At 46.4% G+C, this 15186-nt stretch overlaps 1 protein-coding gene across 2 annotated transcripts in view; it reads left to right on the forward strand.

The window, feature by feature from the left end:
• Positions 1-15186, forward strand: part of LOC140065474 (uncharacterized) — a 40758-nt gene that overhangs the window by 12428 nt on the left and 13144 nt on the right. The window contains exons 1-2 of one of the 2 annotated variants that reach the window (XM_072113074.1): positions 11323-11748; positions 13110-13226. In XM_072113074.1, coding sequence (XP_071969175.1) covers positions 11697-11748; positions 13110-13226 — 169 coding nt within the window. In that variant the 5' untranslated portion in view covers positions 11323-11696. Of the gene's footprint in view, positions 1-11322; positions 11749-13109; positions 13227-15186 lie in introns of those variants that run through there. The other variant, XM_072113072.1, reaches the window with a different exon arrangement.

A 15186-nucleotide genomic window follows, 5' to 3' on the forward strand; every position in this document is an offset into this window, starting at 1 on the left:
TGATGTTGTCTGACACGTGCTGGTGCAGGGCTGGGACGGCACAACGGGAAAAGTTGTGGCGGCTGGGGACCGAATACCGAGGGGCGGCCGCCGCCATGAGGTTGCGAAAGGCCTCGGTCTCTACTAGCCTATAGGGCAGCATCTCCAGGCTAAGCAATCTGGAGATGTGGACATTAAGGGCTTGGGCGTGCGGGTGGGTTGCACTATATTTGCGTTTCCGCTCCAGCGTCTGGGGTATGGAGAGCTGAACGCTGGTGGATGCTGTGGAGGATCGTGGAGGCGACGATGGGGTTTTTGTGGCAGGGTCCTGGGCAGGGGGCTGACTATCAGCTGACACAGGGGAAGGAGCAGTGGTGTGCACGGCCGGAGGTGAACGGGCTTGTTGCCACTGAGTGGGGTGTTTAGCATTCATATGCCTGCGCATACTGGTGGTAGTTAAGCTAGTAGTGGTGGAACCCCTGCTGATCCTGGTTTGGCAAATGTTGCACACCACAGTCCGTCGGTCATCCGGTGTTTCCTTAAAGAACCTCCAGACTTCGGAAAATCTAGCCCTCGCCACGGGAGCTTCACTAGTTGACACATTTGGCGCTGATGCACCAGCTCTGGCCCTGCCTCTCCGTCTGGCCCCACCACTGCCTCTTCCAACCTGTTCTGGTAGAGGACTCTCCTCTGTCTCAGAAGCACTGTGTTCACCCGGCCTATCAACCCAGCTTGGGTCTGTCACCTCATCATCCTCCGATCCCTCAGTCTGCTCCCCCCTCGGACTTCCTGCCCTGACAACAACTTCCCCACTGTCTGACAACCGTGTCTCCTCATCGTCGGACACCTCTTTAGACACTTCTTCCACTACGTCAAGAAGGTCATCATCACCCACAGACTGCGACTGGTGGAAAACCTGGGCATCGGAAAATTGCTCAGCAGCAACCGGACAAGTGGTTTGTGAGTGTGGGAAGGGTCCAGAAAACAGTTCCTCAGAGTATGCCGGTTCAAATGGCAAATTTTCCTGGGAGGGGGCAGACTGGGGGGGGAGGAGGCTGAGGTGCAGGAGCTGGAGGAGTGCCGATTTCGGTGACATGGGTGGACTGCGTGGAAGACTGACTGGTGGACAAATTGCTCGAAGCATTGTCGGCAATCCACGACATCACCTGTTCGCACTGTTCTGGCCTCAACAGTGCTCTACCACGAGTCCCAGTAACTTCAGACATGAACCTAGGGAGTGTAGCTCTGCGGCGTTCCCCTGCTCCCTCATAAGCAGGTGGTGTCTCACCCCGGCCAGGACCACGGCCTCTGACCCCTGCAGTAGTTGGACGCCCACATCCCCGCCCTCGTCCTCTACCCCTAACCCTCGGGTTAAACATTTTTAAAATGAGAGTTATAACTTTAATTTTTTTTTAACTTTTTTTTGTGTTTTTTTGTTTTTTTTTGTGTTTTTTAGTTTTTAAAACCAAACGATGCTATCCTATTGCTATGGCTATTTTCTAGACAAGTATGAAAGCACACTACTATGCCAGATGAGATGACGCTGAGTTATTAAACAAAATAAACGTAAAATAAAAAAGGAAATGGCAGACTGTGCCTAATTGAATTCCAACCCCTAATAAATTTTCCCACTTCGGTCTTTGCAATGGATATGTGCGTCACTAAGCGCAAAACACAGCGGTCGCAAGTCTCACTACAAATTGCTCACAATTTGCTAGTAGATGCACTGCAGCAAGTACAGCCACCAGCAGATCAACCAGAAATCAAATATATATAACGCTACTGTAGGCGTAAGTAAGCCGTTTGGATTCTCCTATGGCTATTTTCTAGCCAAGTATGAAAGCACACTACTATGCAAGATGAGATGACGCTGAGTTATTAAAAAAATAAACGTAAAATAAAAAGTAAATGGCAGACTGTGCCTAATTGAAATCAAACCCCTAATAAATTTTCCCACTTTGGTGTTTGAGGTGGATATGTGTGTCACTAAGAGCTAAACACAACGGTAGCAAGTCCCCCTGCAAATTCCTCACAATATGGTACTAGCTGCAAATAAAAAAAAAAAAGTATAACGTTATTGTAGCCCTAAGAAGGGCTGTTGGGTTCTTGTAGAATCACTCCTGCCTAACACTATTCTAATAGAACACCCTAACGCTTTCCCTGACCAGCAGCAGCTCTCTCCCTAGCGGCCTCCAGACACAGAATGATGCGAGCAGCGCGGGCAGCGGCTAGTCTATCCCAGGGTCACCTGATCTGGCCAGCCAACCACTGCTATCGACGTGTAAGGGTACCACGTCATGCTGGGTGGAGTGCAGAGTCTCCTGGCTTGTGATTGGCTCTGTTTCTGGCCGCCAAAAAGCAAAACGGCGGGAGCTGCCATTTTCTCGAGCGGGCGAAGTATTCGTCCGAGCAACGAGCAGTTTCGAGTACGCTAATGCTCGACCGAGCATCAGGCTCGGACGAGCATGTTCGCTCATCTCTAACTGCCCCTCAAATTAATATACAGCTCATCATATTAATATACTGCCCCTCAAATTAATATACAGCCCCTCAAATTAATATGCAGCTCATCAAATTAATATACAGCTCCTCAAATTATTATACAGCCCCTCAAATTAATATACAGCCCCTCAAATTAATATGCAGCTCATCAAATTAATATACAGCTCCTCAAATTATTATACAGCCCCTCAAATTAATATACAGCCCCTCAAATTAATATGCAGCTCATCAAATTTATATACAGCTCCTCAAATTATTATACAGCTCCTCAAATTATTATACAGCCCCTCAAATTAATATACAGCCCCTCAAATTAATATACTGCCCCTCAAATTAATATACAGCTCATCATATTAATATACAGCTCATCATATTAATATACTGCCCCTCAAATTCATATACGGCTCCTAAAATTAATATACTGACCCTCAAATTAATATACTGCCTCTCAAATTAATATACAGCTCATCAAATTTATATACAGCCCCTCAAATTAATATACTGCCCCTCAAATTAATATACAGCTCATCAAATTTATATACAGCCCCTCAAATTAATATACTGCCCCTCAAATTCATATACGGCTCCTAAAATTAATATACTGCCCCTCAAATTAATATACTGCCCCTCAAATTAACAAACAGCCCCTCAAATTAATATACTGCCCCTCAAATTCATTTACGGCTCCTAAAATAAATATACTGCCCCTCAAATTAATATCCTGCCCCTCAAATTAATATACTGCCCCTGAAATTAATATACAGCTCCTAAAATTAATGTACTGCCCCTCAAATTAATATAGTGCCCCTCAAATTAATATACTGTCCCTCAAATTCATATACGGCTCCTAAAATTAATATACTGTCCCTCAAATTCATATACGGCTCCTAAGATTAATATACTGCCCCTCAAATTAATATACAGCCCCTCAAATTAATATACTGCCCCTCAAATTAATATACTGCCCCTCAAATTCATATACGGCTCCTAAAATTAATATACTGCCCCTCAAATTAATATACAATCCCTCAAATTAATATACAGATCATCATATTAATATACTGCCCCTCAAATTAATATACAGCCCCTCAAATTAATATACTGCCCCTCAAATTAATATACAGCCCCTCAAATTAAAATACGGCCCCTCAAATTAATATACTGCCCCTCAAATTAATATACTGCCCCTCAATTAATATGCAGCCCATCAAATTAATATAAAGCTCATCAAATTAATATACAGTCCCTCAAATGAATATGCAGCCCTTTAAATTAATATACAGCCCCTCAAATTAATATACAGCTCGTGTCCTAACACTGACGTGCTCTTAGTTCTCTGCAAAAGTTCTGGCAGATTTTTGTTTGAATCCTACAACAGTCATACAGAGGGGAGGGACAGCAATTCAGTGCAACTTTCTAAGAGCACAGCTAAAGAGAACAGCAGTGTGAGGACACGGCTCCATTGCACTTAAAGAGGCGTGTCACGGGTGGTCGATATAGGTCGCGGGCTCACCCGTGCTGCCCTGCCCCCGCCAGCGCGCCGCCAGCGCGTCTCACCTGGCCCGGCTCCCGGCTCACTCCCCTCCGCGGTCCGCGTGCGTCCCCGACTGCTAGGGTGCGCGGCTCCTTCTCCAGATTTAAAGGGCCATTAATTGGCGCTGGCCATATTGCCCAATTCTATATAAGCCTGCCTCTTCCTGCAAGCCCTGCCGGATCTTTGTGCCTCAAAGCCTGAGAGAAAGCTTTACTGCGATTAGCCTGTGTTCCTGTGTCTCCTGCATTCCTGTGTCTCCTGCGTTCCTGTGTCTCCTGCGTTCCTGTATCCCTCCATGTTCCTGTGTTACCTGAGCTCCTCCATGTTCCCGTGTACCAGTGTTACTCCGTGCTGCTGTCCTGTGTGCTGTGTTCCCGTACCTCTCTGCTTGGACCTCCTGTTGCTGACTCCGGATTGAACTCTGATGTTGCATCTCTGCCGCCTGCCCTGACCCTGTGCGTGCACTTTGACCACAAGATTGATTGCCGTTCTTGTACCTCAACCTTGGCCGCCACTGCAGACAAGTCACGCCTGAGGAATGACCTGGTGGTACCACGCCGCAGCTTGTCTAACCCGCTTTGCGGTGGGTTCTGGTGAAAACCGGGTAATACTTAGACTCTGGTCCCAGGTAGTGGCTTGAGTCATCGTCTGCAGTGGTCCAGTGGATCCACAACCCGCAAGCCTGACAGTAAGATCCGGCCATAGATCCCGCTGAGGTTCCGTCTCCCAGTAGGCCTGATCTTTCTACGATTGTGATGCATCAATCCCGGCAGATTGCCGCACAGCGCGAACAGCTGGAGCAAGTCACTGCCATGCTGCAACAGTTGCTAACTACCCAGCATCAGCAACGGGTCCCTAAAGCTGTTCCTGTAACTCCTGCTACTCCTGCTGTCCTTCCTGCTACCGAACCCAGGCTACGTCTTTCTATGCCCGGCAAGTATGTCGGGGATCCCAAGCTATGCAGGGGCTTCATCACCCAGTGTTCTTTACACATAGAGCTCATGCCGTCCCAATTCGTCACGGAGCGTTCCAAGGTGGCATTTATCCTCAGCCTCTCTCCGGGAAAGCCCTGGCCTGAGCTACTCTGCTTTGGGACAGAGACGACCCGGTCACTGCTACTCTTGGCATTTCTGGCAGAATTCCGGTCTGTTTTCGAAGAACCAGCACGGGCCTCCTCTGCTGAGACTGCGTTGTTGAATCTGCGTCAGGGCAATTCATCTGTTGGAGAGTATGCCGTGAAGTTCCGTACCCTGGCCTCGGAGCTCTCTTGGAACGACGCGGCCCTGTCCGCAGCTTTCAAAAAGGTACTCTCCTCCCATTTTAAAGATGCTCTGGCCGCTCGTGATCTGCCATCCACTATGAGTGGTCTAATCTCTCTGGCCACCCGGATAGACGTGTGATTTAGAGAGCGCACCGAAGAATCTCTCCTCGAGCAGCTTCAAGCTTGTCTAAGACGTCTTCCTTGCCTGGCTCCTGTCTTCCAGAGGCCGCTCCAGTCACCGGTTGTACCTTCTGCCGAAGAGCCTATGGAGGTGGACAGAGCCAGACTGTCTTCCCAGGAACGCAACAGAAGACGACAGGGAGACCTCTGCCTCTATTGTGCGAGTCCTAAACACTTCATCAGGACGTGCCACCACTTAGGGTTCTTGGGAGAAGCGTCCCTAGGTGTGTGCGAAGCTTCTCCACGTTTGACCATTCCTGTGCTCCTCTGTGTTGGTACGAGCAGCCAGTTCCAAGTGTGTGCCTTCTTGGACTCCGGGTCCGCAGGAAATTTTGTGGATGCTGCACTGGTCTCGCAGCATCACATTCCAGTGATCCGCCTCGACAAGCCCCTGGTCATCTCTTCGGTCATTTGTCAGATTCTCTCTGATCCAGTTCAGTATCGCACTGAACCACTGTGTCTGCAAGTTGGTGCCCTGCATTTGGAGAGACTGTCTTTCTACGTACTTCCCCTGCTCCACTTCCTCTGTCCTATTGGGACTTCCGTGGCTGCAGAGACATGCACCTGTTCTTAACTGGCAGACTGGGGAGGTTCTTCGCTGGGGTCCTGGATGCCAGTCCCGCTCTCCGTCCAGTCTCTACTATACCTTCCTCCTTGTCTCTCAAGTCTCTGAAGGGTCTTCCTGCTGCTTACCTGAACTATGCTGATGTCTTCCCTGAAAAGCAAGCGGAGACCTCGCTACCGCATCGTCCATATGATTGCCCTATTGAACTGCTGCCAGGGACATCCCCGCCACGAGGTCGAGTTTACCCGCTGTCTGTGCCTGAAACTGCGGCCATGTCGGCCTACATCAAGGAGAATCTCCAGAAGGGGTTCATCCGCAAATCCTCTTCTCCTGCTGGTGCCGGCTTCTTCTTTGTGGCCAAGAAAGATGGTTCTCTTCGTCCCTGCATTGACTATCGGGGCCTCAATAAGGTGACAATAAAGAACAGGTATCCATTGCCTTTAATCACGGAACTCTTTGACCGCCTCCGTGGAGCTAAAGTCTTCTCTAAATTGGACCTTAGAGGGGCTTATAATCTTATCCGCATCCGGAAGGGCGATGAATGGAAGACCGCCTTTGGTCATGCCCTTTGGACTGTGTAATGCGCCTGCAGTGTTTCAGGAATTCGTGAACAACATTTTCCGAGACCTGCTATACACCTGTGTTGTTGTCTACTTAGATGACATCTTGGTCTTCTCTCCTGATCTGGAGTCTCATCAAGTGCATATACGGCAAGTTCTTAGGCGCCTAAGAGCCAATCGTCTCTATGCTAAACTGGAGAAGTGCCAATTCCATCAGAAGAGCCTTCCGTTTCTAGGATACATAATCTCCGATAAAGGCCTACAGATGGATCCAACCAAGTTGTCTGCGGTACTTCAGTGGCCTCGCCCAGTGGGACTCTGTGCCATACAGAGATTCCTTGGTTTTGCAAATTATTACCGGCAATTCATTCCTCACTTCTCTTCCCTCGTATCTCCCATTGTGGCCCTAACTGAAAAAGGTGCTGATCCCAGACACTGGTCTCCAGTTGCGGAGGAAGCATTCTCAAGACTGAAGTCTGCCTTCGCCTCTGCTCCTGTTCTGACGTGGCCAGATTTAGAGAAACCCTTCCAACTTGAGGTTGACGCCTCCTCCGTGGGTACTGGAGCTGTGCTCACTCAGAAAGGGCCCAAAGGCCGAACACTTACCTGTGGTTTCTTTTTTTAGAACCTTCTCTGCGGCTGAGAGGAATTACTCCATGGGAGATTGGGAAAACCAGGTTGTTAAACTTGCCTTGGAAGAGTGGCGCTATCTTCTGGAAGGAGCTCGTCACCCGGTCAGTTTATATTCTGACCACAAGAATCTCCTGTACCTCCAAACTGCTCAACGTCTCAATCCAAGACAAGCCCGCTGGTCCCTTTTCTTTTCACGTTTTAATTTTTTGATCCATTTTCGCCCAGCTGAGAAGAACATCAAGGCAGATGCCCTCTCACGTGCCTCTGATGTTATTGGGGAAGAACCGACTCTTTGTCATATCATCCCTCCGGAACTGCTGGTTGTGGCTGCTCCAGTAGACCTCTGAGAGCTCCCTCCTGGCAAGAATTATTTCCGACCTGCTCTTCGGAAGAAGATTTTGACTTGGGGACATTGTTCTCGTGTGGCCGGGCATCCTGGGGTGCAGAGCTCTTTAGCCCTCATTTCTCATTATTATTGGTGGCCGAATCTGGTCCAAGACGCACTGGATTTTGTGGCTTCCTGCATCTCTTGTGCTCATAATAAACCATCACGCCTCAAACCTGCCGGTCTCCTGATGCCGTTGCCCATACCCAGTTGCCCGTGGACTCACGTGGCCATGGACTTTGTCACGGACCTTCCCTGTTCCTCTGGGAGTACTGTCATCTGGGTGGTAACTGATCGGTTCTCCAAAATGTCTCATTTTGTTCCGCTGCCAGGTCTACCGTCTGCTCCTCGTCTAGCCAGTCTGTTCATCACTCACATCTTCCGGCTTCATGGTCTTCCACGGCACATAGTATCTGACCTTGGAGTTCAGTTTGTTTCCCGGTTCTGGCGTTCTCTGTGCAGCCAACTCCAGGTGAAATTGGACTTTTCCTCAGCGTATCACCCTCAGTCTAATGGACAAGTCGAGAGGGTTAATCAGACCTTAGGTTGTTATCTCCGCCATTTTGTCTCTGCCCGACAGGATGACTGGTCCACTCTGCTCCCATGGGCTGAGTTCTCCTACAACTCCCTGGACTCTGAGTCTGCCGGTGCCACTCCTTTCTTCATTGTCTATGGGAGACATCCACGACCACCTCTTCCTCTCTCCATGTCTGCTGATGTTCCTGTGGAAGAGTTGATAGAAGACCTCAAAACTATCTGGGAACAGACTCATCAGTCTTTACTTCAGGCGTCCGCCCGCTCAAAAACTCAAGCGGACAAGAAACACAGGTCTCCTCCCATATTCTCTCCAGGTGACAAAGTGTGGCTGTCATCCAAGTATGTCCGTTTGAAGATTCCCAGTTACAAGCTGGGCTCACGTTTTCTGGGACCTTTCGAGGTGTTACAGCGCATTAATCCAGTGCGTATAAACTCCGCCTTCCTCCTACTATGCATATCCCAAATTCTTTCCACGTCTCCCTGCTGAAACCTGTCATTCTGAATCGCTTCTTCCGGCACGTTCCTCACCCCACTCCAGTGACGGACTCCACCAACACCTACGAGGTAAAAGAGATCCTGGACATGAAGATGGTAAGGGGGAAGCGGTTCTTCTTGGTTGACTGGAAGGGATTCGGACCAGAAAAGAGGTCGTGGAGCCAGAGGACAATATATTGGATCGTGATCTCCTGCAGAAATTTCTCCAGCCCAAGAGGAGGGGGAGGCCGATGTGGGGGGTACTGTCACGGGTGGTCCCGTGACCCATATCACGGGTCGTGGGCTCACCCGTGCTGCCCCGCCCCCGCCAGCGCGCCGCCAGCGGTTCCTTCTCCAGATTTAAAGGGCCAGCGCGCCATTAATGGTGCTGGCCATATTGCCCAATTCTATATAAGCCTGCCTCTTCCTGCAAGCCCTGCCGGATCTTTGTGCCTCAAAGCCTGAGAGAAAGCTTTACTGCGATTAGCCTGCGTTCCTGTGTCTCCTGCGTTCCTGTGTCTCCTGCGTTCCTGTGTCCCTCCGTGTTCCTGTGTTACCTGAGCTCCTCCATGTTCCCGTGTACCAGTGATCCTCCGTGTTGCTGTCCTGTGTGCTGTGTTCCCGTACCCATCTTCTTGGACCTCCTGTTGCTGACCCCGGATTGAACTCTGACTTTGCATCTCTGCCGCCTGCCCTGACCCTGTGCCTGGACTTTGACCACGAGATTGATTGCCGTTCTTGTACCTCAACCTTGGCCGCCACTGCAGACAAGTCACGCCTGAGGAACGACCTGGTGGTACCACCACGCAGCTTGTCTAACCCGCTTTGTGGAGGGCTCTGGTGAAAACCGGGTACCACTTAGACTCCGGTCCCAGGTAGTGGCTTGAGTCATCGTCTGCAGTGGTCCAGTGGATCCACAACCCGCAAGCCTAACAAGGCGACAATTCTGGGATATAAATCTATATCTCACAGTCCTGCTGCTACTTCACATACACAATGGTCTGATTACACATCTCTCCAAGGGCGATATCTAACACTGTGTACAGACTGCAAGGTGACCCTGCTGACAGGTTCCTTTTTGATTTGGGCGACAAAGCTGATTTATTCAGTAATATGTATCTCAAACACATTGGGGCTCATTTACTAAGGGTTGTGCACTGAACTTCCGCAGGACTGTGCACCTTTTTTTGGGGTTACACAGTTTAGACAGGTATTTACAGGTGTCTGTGCTGGAATTTTGTCATATGTGACCAGATTGTGGCGCAGCTACTTCCATTTGACACAAATTGGGGGAGGGGGGTGTTCTGTCGGCCAATTCGACTGATTTGGACTCAGCGTGGGATTTAACTTTCTAACTGTGTCGCAGGCCCAAGCACCTATAAGCACCAGGAAGAAGAAGGTGAACTCCGGGGACCTAAGCGGGAAAGAGACACATGCAGGATATGAATTATCGTCGGACGATGTACTTTCAGGGAACTTCATCGGACAGGTAAGTAAATGTGCCCTAATAAGTTATCAACTCTTAACGACAGAGGCCATTTTCAGCTTAAGGACAGAGCCACATTTTCCAAATCTGATAGGGGCGTAACTTGAGAGGGTGCAGAGGTTGCGATCTCACCTGGGCCCCAGAGGTTTAGGGGGCCCTTATGGTGTCACTTTCCCATATGAGAAGACTATAACTATAAACCAAACATTATAGTAGGGGGCCTGGCACAGACTTTGCACTGGGGCGCATCAGTTTCTAGTTACGCCACTGAAATCTGACATGCACCCCTTTATCTGGTAATAACTTTTGAATGGTTCAACATATCCTAGGGATTTTGAGATGGTTTTTTATTACATATTATACTTTATTATAGTTGTAAATTGTGGTCCAGATGTTATGTGTTTATTTAAAAAAACTTGAAATTTACCAAAAATTTGAAAAATTGGCATTTTTTTTAATGTTTGGAATATTCTCCCTTTGCAGTCAAATCGTTGAGGCATCCAAATTAATTACTAAATAACATTTACCATATTTTTTCTTGGTATCATTTTTTAAACATCCTTTTATTACATATAAGTTTCAAAAGGCTTAGACAGGCGGTTCCCTGGTTGCGTACAAGATAGGTTCCTTGGGTTTGTACTTGAATTTGTATGTAAGTCGGAACTGTATATTCTATAATTGTAGATCCAGACCAAATTTATTTTTTGCCCCAGTGACAATTGGATTTTCAACATTTTTTGCTGTAATGGGACCAAGGATTATCAATAAAGCTTCATTACAGACACCTTACAGATGATCATTGCAGCCTGGGACTATAGTAACATCCAGAGAGGTCACCAGAGGTCACAGTGGGCAAAGGGGTCCGTATGTAACTATGGATTGTCTGTAAGTCAGGTGTCCTTAAGTAGGGGACCCCCTGTATATCAGAAACATGCATAAATCCCCCTATTTTGTCAAACTACCCCCTTTAAATTATGCATAACAACTTTTGGGTTGTTTGTCAACTCTGCTTTGTAGTAAAACATTACAAGTAACCAGGAGGTAACAGCTGAAGGGGTTAACCGGGAAACATAAGGGGTTATCAAGTATATAGGGAGGTGTGTGCACAAATCACTTCAGACAACTCTTACATCCGATCTCCAGTGAGGAATGAGGAGATCGGAGCTGCTGAGCACCAGATACTTTCTTTCTTTCTTTCTTTCTTTTACTTTCTCTTCTTTTAGCTATGACTGTTCAGTGAGATGTGACGACCGATCACGGCAATCCCTGTGCAGGGACAACTATGTGAGGTTTTGGGTGTAATGACCTTGATGATCGTCCATCTGTGTGACACTATAACTGCAGGATGATATAGATCGTCTGAATGTCCTAATAACTGGTTAATTAAGACGACTTATCCCGTCAACTGTCACTAGCAGGTATAAAGGTAGTGCAGCATGTATAAGGTTAATATCTCGTACTTGTAGATTTAATTTCTCAGTGACGGGGGTTACCTTTCCTGGAAATTAAGACCCTCCCACGCCCCTCCCAAATAAAATAAATGCAGAACTTCCCATGTGTGATCACATTTCACTAGAATTAAGTCTCCCGGAGCAGAACAATGACTTCCCTCCTCGCAATCGTGAGCCTCCTCTCAGCTCTGACAGCCACAGGTAAGTGTTCTCCAACAGGTAACATAGGACACATCCTTTTATTTTCAATTTTAGTTGCATATTTTTTTTTTTTAAACGTTAACAAGGATGATAATAACAGTAATGTAATATTACAATATAATCCAAAAACATGATTGATAATCTGAAGAATTAGTCCCTGTAGAGCAGATGTTACGTCTCCTCCCCATGGTAGGTCCTGTATGTATATATGATAGGTCCTGTATGTATATATGATAGGTGCAGATGTTACGTCTCCTCTCCATGGTAGGTCCTGTATGTATATATGATAGGTGCAGATGTTACGTCTCCTCTCCATGGTAGGTCCTGTATGTATATATGATAGGTCCTGTATGTATATATGATAAGTGCAGATGTTACGTCTCCTCTCCATGGTAGGTCCTGTATGTATATATGATAGGTGCAGATGTTACGTCTCCTCTCCATGGTAGGTCCTGTATGTATATATGATAGGTCCTGTATGTATATATGATAAGTGCAGATGTTACGTCTCCTCCCCATGGTAGGTCCTGTATGTATATATGATAGGTGCAGATGTTACGTCTCCTCCCCATGGTAGGTCCTGTATGTATATATGATAGGTGCAGATGTTACCTCTCCTCTCCATGGTAGGTCCTGTATGTATATATGATAGGTGCAGATGTTACGTCTCCTCTCCATGGTAGGTCCTGTATGTATATATGATAGGTCCCGTATGTATATATGATAGGTGCAGATGTTACGTCTCCTCCCCATGGTAGGTCCTGTATGTATATATGATAGGTCCTGTATGTATATATGATAGGTGCAGATGTTACCTCTCCTCCCCATGGTAGGTCCCGTATGTATATATGATAGGTGCAGATGTTACGTCTCCTCTCCATGGTAGGTCCTGTATGTATATATGATAGGTCCCGTATGTATATATGGTAGGTCCTGTATGTATATATGATAGGTCCCGTATGTATATATGATAGGTGCAGATGTTACGTCTCCTCCCCATGGTAGGTCCTGTATGTATATATGATAGGTCCTGTATGTATATATGATAGGTGCAGATGTTACCTCTCCTCCCCATGGTAGGTCCCGTATGTATATATGATAGGTGCAGATGTTACGTCTCCTCTCCATGGTAGGTCCTGTATGTATATATGATAGGTCCCGTATGTATATATGGTAGGTCCTGTATGTATATATGATAGGTCCCGTATGTATATATGATAGGTGCAGATGTTACGTCTCCTCTCCATGGTAGGTCCTGTATGTATATATGATAGGTGCAGATCTTACATCTCCTCTCCATGGTAGGTCCTGTATGTATATATGATAGGTGCTGATGAGACTGATGGGTGACATCTCCTTAGGTGCCGCTCTCTCGTGTACGGAGTGTATGTCTCTAACGTCTTCCTCCTGCTCCGGCAGCAGCGTGACTTGTCCTCCAGGATATGTGTGTGCATCCGTACACGGGGAATCTGGGAATGGTGAGTTACAGGATAAAGGTTATTGTTTGATAATGTGTAAGGAAACTTTATTATAGTAAATATTTTCTGTAAAATTTAATGTAACAATTGTATTTTGTATCTAATTCTGTGTATGATGGATGTGCACCCGTGCTCTCAATTTTTTGGGTCATTGTGCAACTTTTTGGAGCTGCTCCCTACTGGAATGAAAGTGAAGAGACCTCATAAAAGACACAGTTGATGTTTTATATAATTGTATGTAGCAATATATACATAATGGGGGACATTTTACGTTTTTTTTTTGGGCGCAGAATTGTTGGGGTTTTTTTGCGCAAGTGGGCGTGGCCTAACTTTTCCACATTATTCGTCACATTTATGCGTATTTTGCCGGCATTTTTGGGCTCAAATTTAGGCGCACAATGGACCAGGAAAAAATTGGTCAGAGAGCAAAATTAAGGCGCAGCGCATGTAAGATTTGGGCGCACATTTCATTACTGTCGCCATTTTTCTGGCGCACTACTGATTAGTTCCATTCTGTGCACCACTTTAATACATCGGGCTGTGCTTTCCGGAGACTGATCTCCGATGCTGACACTCGTCCTTGCGCCACAATTAGTAAATCCCCCCCCCCCCCCAATGAGTCACTAGCCCCACCTCTTCACCATACTACATCCTGTAGCCGAACAGGAAGCAGGTCACAATCACGATTATACGGAGGTGCGCTCTCCAATCAGTGATATCCAGACTTCAATAAGAATAACGCAAGGCAGCACTCACCGATATGTTCCTTCTTTATTCAAAGTTTCAGTACGACAGACAGTGTGCAAGAGGCAGAAGGCGACGGACCATTTTGGGCTAAACGAGCGCTTCGTTTAGCCTTTGACCAACAATTGTATGTACTGTGACAAACAGAATTCAGGCTGATGTATATTTTACTTTGCAATTATGCGGACGGGAGGGAGTGGGGGGGGGGGGTGATGTCTACCGCAGTTTAGTTCACATTGACATTATTTTGGCACAGAAAAGACTTCTTGTCTTGTCTATCGAAAAAAAAAAACATTAAAAATACAGAAATATATTTCATTTAAAGTAAGAACAAAACATTGAAAACTTAATAATGTTATATTCTCAATGTAAATTTTTAAAAAGTTAAAACCTGGATAATTTTTTTTTCATTGAGTAAAAATTTAAATTATCCCCTCTCCTTAAAATACAAATATTGACCATACTCTGTTGCCTATTCACATCCTTTTTAACCGATTAACAACACTTGATGTATTACTACATGACGTGTCGGCTGCGGGTGTTTGGAGATGGCTAACAGGCTGAGCCCTCTCCATAGCCAGTGAGTGTTTGATGCATATTGCAGCAAATACCCATCGGTAACACCCGTGAACGGGGCTAGCACTCATCACGGGTATTAACCTATCGATCACTGCCAGCAAAGCTTCCAGTGCCATTAAAAAGCCGTCGGAAGCTTTGGCTTGGATCGTCGCTTCTGGTGACGTCATCGGGGAGCTGCAATCTGTTGCTACGACAGACTCAGGTCATATGATTTGCACATTGTAATTGATGATGTGTAAAATCCCCTGTAGTATGGCAGTATATGGTAGGATCAATCAGAGAACCTAGATTTAAAGTACCCTAGGGGGTCTGAAAAATAGTAAAAAAAAAATTAAAAAAGGAAAAAAAAATGATTAAAATTACCCCCCCCCCCATTCCATAGAACATATATAAATAAACAGTAAAAATCATAAGTTTTTGCTGCGTCGTAAAATGTCTGATCTATCAAAATATAACAATGGAAATTCCTGGAGTTTAACTCCATAACGTAACATAGCGCTCAAAGATGAAAATGCCACTTTTGTGCTATTTAGCCAAAAAAAATCTATAAAAAGTGAACAAAAGGCAAAAACAGTCCTCTTAATGGTAACATTGGAAACATCATCAAAAGTGACACCATAAACATGTCTGTACACCA

This window comes from Engystomops pustulosus, chromosome 6 (genome assembly GCF_040894005.1).
Source record: "Engystomops pustulosus chromosome 6, aEngPut4.maternal, whole genome shotgun sequence".
NCBI lineage: Eukaryota > Metazoa > Chordata > Amphibia > Anura > Leptodactylidae > Engystomops > Engystomops pustulosus.